Source organism: Engraulis encrasicolus, chromosome 3, assembly GCF_034702125.1.
Source record: "Engraulis encrasicolus isolate BLACKSEA-1 chromosome 3, IST_EnEncr_1.0, whole genome shotgun sequence".
In the NCBI taxonomy this organism is placed as follows: domain Eukaryota; kingdom Metazoa; phylum Chordata; class Actinopteri; order Clupeiformes; family Engraulidae; genus Engraulis; species Engraulis encrasicolus.
In genome coordinates, this window is record NC_085859.1 from 47,346,458 (window position 1) to 47,361,457 (window position 15,000).

The 15,000-nt window shown below is 44.0% G+C and overlaps 1 protein-coding gene across 3 annotated transcripts in view; it reads right to left on the bottom strand.

Annotated features, from left to right (window-relative positions):
- Window positions 1-15,000, bottom strand: part of cntrl (centriolin) — a 52,547-nt gene that overhangs the window by 31,093 nt on the left and 6,454 nt on the right. For all 3 annotated transcript variants that reach the window (XM_063195541.1, XM_063195540.1, XM_063195539.1), the window contains exons 10-13: window positions 14,901-15,000; window positions 12,991-13,185; window positions 6,072-6,225; window positions 1,665-1,864 (exon numbers count right to left, since the gene is read on the bottom strand). The exon at window positions 14,901-15,000 is cut by the window's right edge and continues 10 nt beyond it. In XM_063195541.1, coding sequence (XP_063051611.1) covers window positions 1,665-1,864; window positions 6,072-6,225; window positions 12,991-13,185; window positions 14,901-15,000 — 649 coding nt within the window. The remainder of the gene's footprint in view (window positions 1-1,664; window positions 1,865-6,071; window positions 6,226-12,990; window positions 13,186-14,900) is intronic.

The following is a 15,000-nucleotide window of genomic DNA, read 5'->3' on the forward strand; positions in this document are numbered from 1 at the left end:
TAACCCAGAAGCCGGAGGGCAGGAGGAGAGGGGGAGGAGAGGGGGAGGAAGAGGAGAGAGGAGAGAGGAAATGGGGGATTCCATGGGTGAATATTAGGACTCGCACACTAAACTAGGTCATGACACCAGGGTTGGTACTCCTGCAAGCTGGTTTAGAAAAATGTGTTGTGGTGTGAGTGGAAGAGGAAGCGATGAAACCCCTGATATATCAACCGTTTCTCACTCATTTCGTGAAGTATTCACGAAAAAAATTGATTAATTTTCGTGGTGCATTCACGTTATTGCCCGTTTTTCGTGGTAGGGCAACGAAACGCTGCCTATTCACTTAAATTGCCCGACTGTTGCCTAGCGACCCACTAGTTTGATGCCCTTTCGGTAGCCTACCGTCACATGGTAATCAAACATTTCAAACAAGCAATTTAGGGTTAGGTTTAGGGTCAAGGTTAGGGTTAAGGTTAGGGTTAGGGTTAGGTTTAGGGTTAAGTAGGGTTAAGTAGGGTTAAGGTTAGGGTTAGGTTTAGGTTTAGGTTTAGGTTTAGAGGACATAAGGCGTAAGTACCGAAAGGGCGTCGAATTAGTGAGTCCCGAGTGTATCAGCAGTGTTCTGTCAGCACCCCCTCCCCGCCCCTGCAGACGCTTGGATAACCATAGCAGCAGTGGGGCAATTCAAGTGAATAGGCAGCGTTTCGTTGCCCTACCACGAAAAACGGGCAATAACGTGAATGCACCACAAAAATTAATCTATTTTTTTCGTGAAGACTTTACGAAAGGCGTGAGATAGGGCTCAATATACTAAGAGACTTATGCCTTCATTTAAAGGAACAGTCCATCGTGTTTATAATACTGAATTACTGAATGTCCTTCTCTGGTCTGAGACGAGTTCATGTGTATCTCTCATGCCTTTGTACAGGAGAATTAAACCATCCTCTTCATTCTGAGTTACTGTACCTACTGTGTAGGATAGTGACTGCATAGCTACAGTATATTGTAAAACACTAAATGTCTTTCAGCCTTTTTGGATTTTTTTTTAGCATATCACCATGTCGTCGATTAATTTTCATTCCAGCAGTGTTACCTCTGATCAAACATGGCAGTGGTCAAATTGAGCCATTTGTTCCAATAGGAAGGGAGTGTCAACACATGTGATGTTATAAGTGACAGTTATTTAAGGGCAGGGAATTAGTCACAGTCCCTGGAGCAATGTGGGATCAGGTGCCTTGATGAAGGGCACTTTAGCCAATGGTTTTCTAGAGGCCCTCTCACCGTCTCTGCTTCAGTCATCGGTAAGGGTACTGGAGAGCATCCACTTACGGTACCTCCTACTAGTATCCGATCCAAAGACTAGCTCCCTAACCATTAGGCCACAGCTGCCCCCAAAATATGAGTCAGGGAAGGTAGGTGCACACACTGTGATACTCTTATGTAAACTACACCCACACACAAACATAGGCTCACATGCATGCGCACACACACATGCTCGATAGGGCTGGGGGAAAGCTTTTTTTTCCGACGACCCATCGTTCGTCTACTTGCATGAAGCATCGACGATATGATTCAGTTGGTGTGTCGACGTCAGACCCATTGCCTCCAGCTGTAACGCTCACACGCTCACACGCACACACACACGCACACACACACACGCACACACACACAGAGGCACTCACCATCTGCATGGGCTGTAGCTGCTGCAACTGTTCGTCTTGGTCCTGCAGGAGGCTCTGCAGTGCCTGGTTGTGGTTCTGCAGGCGTAGGCACTCGCTCTGAGCCTGCTGCGCCTGACCCCTGACCCCAGCCAGGTACTCCTGCAGCCCCGAGATCACATCCTCCAGCTCACGCTTCAGGGCCTCGTTCGCCAAGATCTGACCTGCACACACATGCACACACACACATGCACATACACACACACACACGCACACGCACACGCACACACACACACACACACACACACACACACACACACACACACACACACACACACGCACACGCACACGCACACACACACAATACTATTTACATGATTACATTACATTGCATTTAACAGATGCTTTTATCTAAGAGCTGTTCACAAATCTTTTAAAAAATAAAGGAATTTCAACTACAAAGAAGATGAGTGCCTTGATATTATACAACTTTTAAAATAAACTCAGCCTGTCACCAAAGGGCACCGTCTTTACAAAGTACTGGTTCCAGGTAGCCCCCCTCAAAATATGCCTTTTATCTCTAAAGTGACTTATGAATGAGGGCATAAGCAGTGGCATAGAATGTGTGAAAGAAAATATTACATCTCAATGTTTTAATTAAAAGTGAGATAACATGCTAATTCTTTATTCTTTACTAAAGGTGAAATGTTCCCATTCTTCACACCCCCAAGTCTCTATCCACTGGAGTTGGCGATTAATTGCGATTAATTGTATAAATCAATTGACACATTAAAGTCAATTAATTGTTGACATCCCTAATTCACATCATGTCTGTATCACACACGTTCAACCTCATTTCAGACCACAGTCTTATGAACACATCCCAAAAAACCCACAACCACAGCAGACCTCAGAGCCCCAGCGCACGCAGACAGGAGAGACACATTGGAAATGAATCCCATGTTTGTCCCGATGTTGACCCGATATGCACTCTTTCAGGCGAGCGGGTCCCGTGTAAACGGGGTGATCTGGCCCCCAGGGGGGGTTCTCGTTTTCCACACATCAGAGCATTCCGGAGGAGAGCATTCGGCTGAGGAGCTGTGTCCAGCGGCCCCAGTCAAACTCAGCAGACGCCTGCGGTCACACAACACCAGCCACCTCCAACCCAGCAACGCAAACCCCCAAAACAAAAACTCCAGCATCCCCCCCACAGAGAATTGGTCACGAACAGAGGAGCTATTGTTTCATTGTTTTTTTGCCCCGCACATATCGCTGCTGTCTGGTGGACCATTTCTCCATAATCGTTTTCTTTCAGCAAGTTCAGAAAAAAGACATGTATTTTAAAAACACTGTGTTTTCAAAGTATACTGTACAAGTTCACTATCTTGATACAGGACACAAGGCTTGCATGCAAAATATTTCCACTGTAGATTGACCTACAGCATTGAAACAAAACCGAGATTCTGTGATCTGAAAATATGATATTTAACGACTACAACCCAATGCATTTCACAAACTTGCATGAGGGGACGTAGCAGCTGTGTGGTGCAAAGCTTATGTGGTGGAATATTACATGACCAAGGAAGCAGACAGTGGACTCATAACAGATATTAATCTCAACATTACGTTGTTAATAATACGGCATCTCTCCTCTGATATCATGACATGATAATCAAGCTACATCTCATTTATGCAACTAGACTGCCTGTGCAGTCGCCTTCGACTGCTTAAGGTATATCCCCGAAACGCGACGCTTCCAGTCCCCCATCATTCCTACCACTCCCGTCCACCATTTCGTAAACGTATATGATACATACAGACGTGACATGACGTGCATAGGCTTAAAACCAAACGACTATTGTGAAAATGAAGCAAAAAATGGGGCAAATGGTAGTACTGTTTTAATGGTTCAGTGGATATACCACATTAGGTACAGTGTAATAACCAGTGTAACAATATTTAATACAATGTAATACCAGTGTAACACCGCCATTTTTTTACTTACATCATGTGTTTGTGCGTAAGTGGTATTACATGGTATTGCATATTGTTACACTGGTATTACACTATATTACATGGTATTGCATACAGTTACAATCGTTATTACACTGTACCAGATATTGCATATTGTTACACTGGTATTACACTAGTATTACATGGTATTAAATATTGTTACATTGGCTATTACACTGTACCTAATATGGTAGATTCACTGAAATGGTGAACCATTAAAATAAGGTGTTACCGGGCAAATCAATCCACCCAGTCAGAAGTTATGGGCCAAATGAAAATTCCGCCATTTTGAAAGTGTTGTCTTCCAAACTCGAATCAGTTCATGAACCTACCCTAGAGCATTCACACACAAAATCTGGGACAAATCCATCCACCCGGTCAGTAGTTATGGGCCAAACAATAATTCAGCCATCTTGAATTCAGCCATCTTGAAAGTGTTGGCCTCCAAACTCGAATCAGTTCATGAACCTACCCTAGAGCATTCACACACCAAATCTGGGACAAATCCATCCACCCGGTCAGAAGTTATGAACCAAACAAAAATTCGGCCATCTTGAATTCAGCCATCTTGAAAGTGTTGACCTCCCAACTCGAAGCAGTTCATAAACCTACCCTAGAGCATTCACACACAAAATCTGGGACAAATCCATCCACCCGGTCAGTAGTTATGGGCCAAACAATAATTCAGCCATCTTGAATTCAGCTATCTTGAAAGTGTTGGCCTCCAAACTCTAATCAGTTCATGAACCTACCCTAGAGCATTCACACACCAAATCTGGGACAAATCCATCCACCCGGTCACAAGTTATGGACCAAACAAAAATTCGGCCATCTTGAATTCAGCCATCTTGAAAGTGTTGACCTCCAAACTCGAATCAGTTCATGAACCTGCCCTAGAGCATTCACCCAAAAAAATCTGGGACAAATCCAAACATCAGTTCAAAAGTTATCGCGTTAACACGAAAGACCTTACGCGGCGGCGGACGCGGCGGACGCGGCGGACGCGGCGGCGGCGGACGCGGCGGCGGCGCACGCAAAACCATTACATCCCCGACGCTCCGCGTTTCGGGGATATAATTATAGCTTTCAGGCCAGCCGAAACGGTCCCGTTGCTAGTTCACCGCATCAGTTAGGCTTGCACTGGGAACCAAAAACCTTACAGTGCACAACCCACATTTGTACCAATTGTTTATTTAACCATTTAAGGCCCTGATGATGAACCTGTTCACTAATTTCGAGTCATTTGGCACAGGTTCTGGTATCTGTGATTTGACTCCACACTGGTCACCAAACTGCATGCAAGTCCGTCCCTGAGCTAGAGCAATGTAAGGTTAGGTGCTCCAAGTCCCTAGCCAACCATCAGGGTCATTTCACGTGAAATCAGACACTTTGGGACCCGACCGACAAAGATTTCAATCATACTTGCTCTGCCTGTTTAGTAGCAAGGTAGCACCCCAGAACTGCATTTGTGTGAATCTGACACCAATATTGAGGGTGAAACAGACTAGGAAAGGTTTACATATGAGGGTAGGACACTATACATTCAACATTGATTATATCGGTCAGAGTAAGTCACAAAAAGGTGTCTGTGGTGTTGGTGAATTAGGTGCCCAAAGTTACTCTGTGACCCAACCACACTGGCCGTGGGACAATGGTTAACGCTCTTGATCTTAGATCAGAAGATCAAGGGTTGTAATCCCAGTTGGAAATAGCAGCTGGTGAGGAGGAGTTTGGTGCTGGGTGGTGGACTGTACACTACACACATACTGGCAATGCCAGTCAAGAGCAGGGTCGTCCCTCCCAGCCTTCAAGAAGCTTGTGAAGACTCATGTCTTCCGAGAGAGTTTCCCTGCATAACAAAATGAACTCTACTACTCATCTGTAATCCTCGGCACTTCCTTGCACTACACTCAATAAGTCCTCCAATATTTATACATAACTGCTGCTCTCTACCTGTTCTACATTATTTGTATACTGCTGTACTCTTTATTGATGCCACACTCTGTACTTGCTCGAATGTCCCTTTTGTAAGTTGCTTTGGTTAACCCATTTAAGGCTAAGGCACCTGCAAAAAATGCCTGCTGAATGCCTAAGCCCTTTCTGGGAAAAGGTGCCCTCAGCCTATAAAAACCTGATTACATTCACCTCCGAAGCAGCACATAAAAACATGAAATAAGTTGCATTTCAAACCTAGGACCCTCATACTGCATTGGGATGTGTTCATTCAGCTCTTATATACCCACATTTTAATAAAAAACAAAAATCTCAAGAGCCTGAATGCAGCGTCTATGCCGCTCCAGGCGCCTACCGTAGGTCAACGCATCGTAAACACAGCATCAGGCTTAAACGGGTTAAAAGCAGCTGCTCAATGTAATGTAACAGTAAGGTAATGAAGATGCGTGTGTTTCTGTGACTGACCGTCAGTGAGCTGCTGCTCCAGCTCCTTGATGTCCTGGGTCTCCTGGGCGATGCGGTTGAGCATGTAGTCCAGACGCTCCTCTAGCTGCTGCTGCCTGGCGCTCATCATGTCCAGGAGCTGCTGCTGACGCCACAGCTGCGCGTTCAGGTGAGCCTGCACATGCACACACATACAGACACGCACGCATATCCATACGCAAGCACACGCATAAACAAACACACGCACGCACGCATGCACATGCGCATACGCACGGGCATACACAAAACACACACATGCATGCACACATGCATGCACACAAGCATAAGCACGGGTATACACAAACACACGCATGCATGCACACACGTATACACAAACACACGCATGCATGCACACACGCATACACAAACACACACATACACACATGCATACACAAACACACAAACACACCCATACATGCGCACATGCACACACAAACATGCACAAACACACACTGTTAATTTCTACATAAGGGGTTAACGGTTTGATACATTTCAGTAAAACATTCAATACCATTTGCATTCCCAAGACTTTATTAGACAACTATATTAAGTTACAAAGGAATTAGCTTTGAATTGGCAATTAGCATTCATAATTTTCAGAGTACTTGTACACATTACTGCACTTCTGATGCACGTAAAGCTTTACAGCCTGTGATTACTCGATGACATTTGATGATACTGTTTGGAACAAGGCATTACACAATGCGTTAGGAGTGCAGTCATTGCTGAAAATGTTTCACCTTCTTTAAGGATAGTCGGGCCTCTGCATACATTTATAAATGCATTATAGTCTTGTTATGGGAGAGTTATTCCCAGTTAACAGGTCATCAGGCAACCTGTTGAGTAATGTTGCTAGGCAAGAACATGACAGGCCATGATCAAACTATTACCAAACTGGGTCAATTATTCACGTGGTGTGGCTACATGAGCTATTTACAATATAGCGTTCATATTTCTACATTAGAATTGATCACTTCGTAACATCTCAAAGACAAGAGTCAACACAACTTTAAAGTTAACTTGTGAGTTTTGCTGAGACAGCAACTTCCAGTGACCCAGGAAATGTCTCCTGACCACAGTAACTGGTGACAGAGACTAACATGAATTCAGACATTTGGGACATTGTGCCCATAATACATGGAGCTTTCGGTTAGAGTTGCTTAACATTTTCAGCTGCACTTTCAAGACACACAGCTCACATGACGAGTTGTGGGTGTGTATGTATACAACTATGCTCTGTTACAATTTATATTACGTGTCTTGTCATTTGATTTCTTGAAAAAACAGAAGTGGGGATACTTTTCACTGCAATATCACTGCAGTTACATTACATCAAGAAAAAAATCACGTAGAGGGCGTGGAGATATCAAAACTAGAAGGGACACAAACCCCCCTACAAATTGCACCCTGCTTTTATACTACTTCATTCAGCAAGTCAAAATGTAGGTAATGATTATACCAGAGAGAGTAGAGAGAGAGAGGTTCCACTGGCCCATTGTTTCCGGGTTCTATTATTGCAAGGGGGAGGGGGGGAAATCCCCCTTTAGGCAGACCTAGGCAGACCTAAGGACTGTTCTATTCAATGCTAGGAGCATTATGACACGCTCCTTTAGGCAGACCGGAACCTGGTCATGTTAGGTGCCCATAGCAACCTATTACATTGGCATATCTCTATATACTTAAAGAATCTCTGGTTATACACTATGTATGTAAAATATCAGACTGCAACATAATAGAATATTTCTCCTGGTGCTGTTGTGTGTGAGTGCAGTAAGGTCATGTGGGGCAGGGCATGAGAGCGTTCCTCTGCCATGTCGTCATATCTCACAGCCCCCTCTACTCTCTTCCTCTTTCACACACCCACCTCTCTGTGTCTCTCTCTCTCTCTCTCTCTCTCTCTCTCTCTCTCTGTCTGTCTGTCTGTCTGTCTGTCTGTCTGTCTGTCTGTCTGTCTGTCTCTCTGTCTGTCTGTCTGTCTGTCTGTCTGTCTCTCTCTCTCTCTCTCTCTCTCTCTGTCTGTCTGCCTGCCTGTCTGTCTGTCTGTCTGTCTGTCTGTCTGTCTGTCTGTCTGTCTGTCTGTCTCTCTCTCTCTCTCTCTCTCTCTCTCTCTCTCTCTCTCTCTCTCTCTCTCTCTCACACACACACACACACACACACACACACACACACAAACATCTGTTTGTTCTCCTATGCCCCCCATACTCAAATAGCGGCTCGGGGCATCTATTTTTGGCTCTCGAATAATTTTGAAAAATTAAAAACTTTTTTTTTTTTTTTTGGTCCGATCGCGCTGTCGGCTCTTATTTTGAAATCGCGCCACAGACGCAATGAAGAAGCGTGCCGTGCTCCGCGCCCTCAGGCAGTTTGTCCCTCTTTGTGTCAGTCACTGCAGGCAGAAGCACCTACGATGCTAGCATAGAGGTTGTGAGGTAGACTACAAGGGAAGGACTGTATCAGAGCCTGTAAATAAATTATTCACAAAGTTCTCTATGCATCGTTTTTGAAAGTAATGGTCCACATTTGATTGCAAACAGTGTGTTAGGACTTCGAATTGGTTTAGCAGTAGCTGTAGCTAGTTGCTAACACAAATGAAGGCAAACTGTGTTTGAACTCTGCTGGCAGCTAACTATTGGTAGCCTATTAAAAACGAATTGCTTAATAAACTTTTCACACTTTTAAACAGTCCCCAAATAGTTCGTTTGGAATGCAAAGACCCTCATAAGACTGCAAACAAAGTTATGAGCAACTTGACAATTTATTATTGGCTTTTGCATTTAATCAACATGGCATCAAATGTGCCATTTTCTTGTTGACAAAACCTGGTGTTCTCCTATCTGTGTCCTCTTTGTTGGGTCCATTATTGCCTCTGATTCTCATTATGCATGTGAGAGCTGCATAAACAAAGTCATAATAAGCAACATGTGTTTGAAAAGTGTTATCTTCAGGCTTATTGGTTTTCTCACTAAGAAATAAATCTTTATGAACGTAGTCTGCAAATATAGGCTAACAGATAATCTTATGTCATTTAAAAAAATACTGAAGGGTGGGTGGCAATGAGAGCAAGGCAGGCACCTCACCCCACAATGCAGGCCCTTTATGAGAGAAATGTTCTCCCATCCTGTCACTAGAAACTAAATATCTGCTGTGGGTGTGAGTGCGTGTGTATTGTGCTTACAAAGGACTTATCATGTTTTATTTTATTTTTATTTATTTATTTTTATTATTCTTTTTTTGGGGGGGGGTCGTGTCGGCCCGGCCCGGCCCTTTATTGGGAGGAATTTTGAAAAACTGGCCCTCGGGGACTTTTAATTGAGTACCCCTGTCCTATGCTGTCTCCCACACAGAACTGGACAACACACTCTATCACAAACTTAACACACACATGCAAATACACTGTCTCCCTCTCCTCACGCACACATGAGCACACTCGGTCTCTCTCACTCACACAAGTCAACACTCTCACTTAATCTTGCATTTCCCACCACCCCGCCCGCTATCATACAGACAGCTAAACAGACGGACAGACATTAACACACACACACACACACACACACACACACACACACACACACACACACACACACACACACACACACACACACACACACACACACACACACACGCCAAGCCCCACACAATGGTCTCCAAGGGTTGACTGGATATGACAAACTTCCGTTCCGATGCTTATTTTGAAAATCTGAACAGCAGCCCAGTTAACACATTCAAAAAAATCACAACAGCAAGCAAAACTATCAGCAGCACATTCTTGGGAGATGAGAGGAGCTGTTGTGTTCTGCTCTGCTCTGTTCTGTTCGGTATGACACGGTCTATATTTACACCCCCAGACAAAACACATTACTGTTCTCCATTCTCTCCCCTAAGAGGCAGGAGCAACAGATGATGGACATAATTCATACCGTAATTCAAATAAACATAATTCTAACGACATGATTCTGCTTCAGAGAACAATACCCATGTACTGTACATGCCATTGTCAGCAGACACACAGAGTGGTCCTGACCTGAAATAGATGTTGTTGTTCACTTAAGATGGACTCAAATACCCCCCAACATCCTCTTGAGGCACATCATTGTGGAACACAAACATAACTCACTGTTTATCACCCATTTTACAAGTCAGATGTGCATTACTCGAAACCGTAGTTGCTTACTATGTTAGCTACTTTGCCGTTTGCAATGCAATTGCCCAAGTTGCTAACTGGCTTATAACTACGCTTTCGAGAAACGCACCCCAGATGTACAGTGAAAGCAGCAAGCTGCCGTGATTTGCTGTTTTCACTGTATGGTTCGTCTGACTTGTAAAATAGGCTGTTGCACAATGTGCAAACCCCCCCCCCCCCTCCAAGTTTTAACTTAAAACTGAAGTGTTTCGAGCAGAGAGAGGAAATAGCCTCCAGGCGTGCCCTGCTACCCACAGGCATGCCTCTAACACCCCCTACCTTGCCCCCCAAAAACTAACACAGTCTCACACACAAACACAGAGCCTGCCATGGGGGTACTCTGCTTCTCAACAGGGCAGTGGCTGTGGCTGACAGACCGTATCAGCACTTAATAGACAGACAGTGCTCTTTGTCTTTCTCTATTTTAAACTAATACGTTTTAAAAGAAACAGTCATATGTTCACAAAGTTTAAAGAAATAGCAGACATGCCCTGCTCTCCTTAAACATGTCTCTGACACCCCCCAAATGAACACACAAACACACACACACACACACACACACACACACGCACACGCACACGCACACGCACACGCACACGCACACGCACACACACATGCACGCACAGTCTGTTATGGGGGGTACTCACTGCCTCTAAGTAGGGTAGGGGCTGACTGGCTGCATCAGCTCTGGACTCTGGGACTGCGGCTCCGCGTCTTCATCCCTCATCCATCTGCCATCTGCTGCCTGTCCTCCAAAAGCTCAACTAGCTACAGCCCAAACTTCCCTCCTCTATGCCACACGCCACCGGCCATTCTTCTTCCTCCACACTTCCGTCACTTTCTCTCTCTCTCTCTTTCTCTATACCCCCTATCCTCTTTTCCTCTTCTCACACACCCTCTTTCTCTCCCTTCCTTTCTCTCTCTCGCTCTCTCTCTCACTCACTCACTCCCCCCCTCTTTCTACTACCCACTCCAGTCCCCCGTGCCTCTCTCCCTCTTTGAATCAACACAGTAAACTCAACTTTCCTCCACCAATCAGCAGCCGGATTTGTTGATGTCACTTCAGTGTTGCGAGTGAGGAGAGGCGGGGCCTGGGGGCATTCCGTGCTCCGACCAACCCCCCCTTCCCCCAGGGAGGCGGGCTCTGGGCTCTTAAAGAGACAGCGCACTCTTTTATGACAACCTGTTGCTCATGGCAGTGCTCCCTCTGTTCCCCACCTCTCTCTTTCTCTCTCTCACACACACACACACACAGCCCAACCTTTATATCTTTGTGGGACCCTTTCCTATCTTTGTAGGGGCCTTCCATTTATATCAATCCTAACAATAGCTAAAGAACTGTGCCAAAACCAAAACAATCCCTAACCCTAACCTGTCAGAGAGGAAATGTTTTTACACTTTTGCTTTACTAGTGACAACAAAACTACAACAAAACATGTGGGGTCCAGGATTTGGGCCCTACATGGAGGGAAGACCCCAGCATGTGGGTGTGCTCCAATAGCAGTGGCCTCACAAAGTATTTGTGAATTGGATTGTGTAGTACACACACACACACACACACACACACACACACACACACACACACACACACACACACACACACACACACACACACACACACACACACACACACACACACACATCTGGCTCTGGTTTGTTCCCCGCTCAGGGTGTTCCTGAGGGATGAGATTACATGTGTTATGCTGTGTAACCATGGCGACCTTCTTCTGTATCTGCTGTTATCGCCTCCTGGTCTCCCTGCCTGTTGCTGAGGCACATACACTCAACTCAACTACTGGACCACTGGGGAGTCGTGAAAAAAAACAAAAAACATATGCCACTCGTGTCATCATTAAGACTTTAAAACATTTGAGTGGCATTGGAAAAATGTAAGTGGTATTAAAGTGGTATGCGAAAAATTAAAGTGGTATTAAAGTGGTATGCGAAAAATTAAAGTGGTATTTCACTTTTACAGTAATAACTGATGAAGGCTCAGATATCAACACAATTCAGAGATCGGATCGGAATTTTCTCAAAGTATCGGAATTTTCCCAGTACTGACATTGAGCCAGGTTTAATGTTAATTTGAAATCATACCACTTGTACATTAGTTTTCAGGATGGGATTGTTACTTTTTTACTTTTTACTTATTAATTGGTTTACTGTTCTTCTGACTTCCTTTTCTGACCAAATAGTCTACTTGGGCCTACCTCAAATTGAAACCCATGCATATATGTGGTTTTGTTAAGTTTATACTGTAGGATCGGAGTAGTATTGATATCGGCAGATATCCAAATTTAGATATCGGGATCGGATTGGAAGTGAAAAAATGTGTATCGGTGCATCCCTAATTGAACATTTGGTGGTTATGGGCGTGTGAGTGTGAGTGTGTTTCTGTGTGTACTGTACATGACTGTGTATGCCAGTGAGAGTGTATGCTCGAAAGTGTGTATGGTAGACATGTTTTTGTGTGTGATGCATACCGTACACGGCTGTGTGTGTATGTGTATGTGTTCATGCCTGTGATTAACGTGTTTGGGCACTGAGGGCAGCATCCTCTGTAGCTGCTGGTTGAGGATGTCCAGTTGTGTGTGTGTGTGTGTGTGTGTGTGTGTGTGTGTGTGTGTGTGTGTGTGTGTGTGTGTGTGTGTGTGTGTGTGTGTGTGTGTGTGTGTGTGTGTGTGTGTGTGTGTGTGTGTATGCATCATGTGTGTGACTGACGTAGTGTGGGTCCGTGGGTGACATCCGCTGCAGCTCCTGGTTGAGCATGTCCATCTGCGCGTGTGCCTGGGCCATCTGGGCGTTGTGGCTCTGCAGCTCCGCCTCCAGGCTCTGCAGCTCCGCCTGGTCCTGCTTCAGCTCCTCCAGCTTCTCCAGGAGACGCTGACGCACCTGCTCCTTCTCTGCCTCAGACATCTACAACACACATAGAGGGTTTTTCCCGCAGCACTTTATTGCTAAGGCAGCCACCTTGGCAACTATCACCTACGTATCACCTTGGCTGACTCCCCTGCATGAGAATTATTTTATTTTGTGTATGTAATTTCACAAACTATCCTGTTTGTATTCATGATGCAAGGACATAGGCATATGGGTGGTTGACGTCTAAAGGGCGTAACGCAAAAAAAAAATCATAAAAAAATCAAATTTCTGAAAAAAATGATGGAAAAAAATAGAAAAAAATAAAGCACTTAGTGGTCTGTGGAATTTCGCCTTATTTTTGCCATTTTTGGGAAAATGTGTCCTGCATCAACAAATTGCATAGGCATGTCACACCGCAGGAAAATTAAGTCACACCACAGGAAATTCACTGAATTATGGCCATTTTAATCCTTTTGTATACATGACTGACATCTGAGCTCATGCTAACTTGATAATGATATTGTGTTTAATCTTAATATGTGTTTTCATTTATATATATATATAAAAAAAATCCTTCTGTAAGAGCAGTCACACCACAGGACACCATAAGATGAGCCTAAGCATTGCGTGACAGAAACATTGCAATATGAAGACATATTAAGAGGTTAATAGTCACCTTAAACTTCCACAGCACTCTAATAACTGAGGTACAGACTGGTTAGGAACCAGTCTTTAAGACCCTTGTAGTTAGCCTTGCAGCTGCCCATTCACAAACATTGACATACATGTCACCCCACAGGACACAATTTGTGTTACGAAATTGAACTTGTTAGTTAATATTACTGTCTTGAGTTTTTTTCACATTCGCATATCTTAAAGGGACACTGTGTGAGATTTTTAGTTGTTCATCACTAATGTTACCTTTTTCATGAATATTTACCACTACCATCAAATTCTAAGTATGACTCATCATTATGACTGGAAAAATTGCACGTTTCATACATGAAAAGGGGGATCTTCTCCATGGTCCGCCATTTTGAATTTCCAAAAATAGCCATTTTTAGCTGCAAAAATGACTGTACTTGGACCATACTAGAAAATATTTGTTTATTACTTAGTAAACTTTCATGTAAAGATCAAATTTGGCAATAGGGAGCCTAGTTTCAATGAGCAGCATAGTTGCAGTACCTTTTTTGACCATTTCCTGCACAGTGTCCCTTTAATATAAAGTTAATATTTATGCAATCATGCCAAATGCTTCATACATGATTCAAAATGTTGTTGGTTAATTTTTATATATATATTATATTCCAGGTTTCATTAATGTTACAGTCACACCGCAGGATATTTGACATATAAACCTTTACATAAATCTTAACAAAAATGTTTCTTCTCATCTAAGACTAATATTAAAGGGTATTACTTAAAGGAGAAAGAACAGTTTTGTAGGTTTTTAACCAATGTTACGAAAAAACAAGGCATCACGTCAACCACCCATATATGCTGGATTTTGGATAGTTTAGAGGAACTTTCACTATTCCTATGTACTTCAGCATGGACGTCATGATGCATGCTCACTACATTCCAACATATAAAATATAAACTGGGTGTGTACTGTACGTATGAACGTGTATGTGTGTGTATATACAGTGTGTGTGTGTGTGTGTGTGTGTGTGTGTGTGTGTGTGTGTGTGTGTGTGTGTGTGTGTGTGTGTGTGTGTGTGTGTGTGTGTGTGTGTGTGTGTGTGTGTGCGTGCGTACTCCTTTACCCGTTTCTGGTTGGCTGTGTCCTCCAGGCCTTGCAACTCCTGATTGGCTGAATGAATCTGCTGCTCTAGACGTCTGATCTCCATCTGCAGCAGCCGCAGC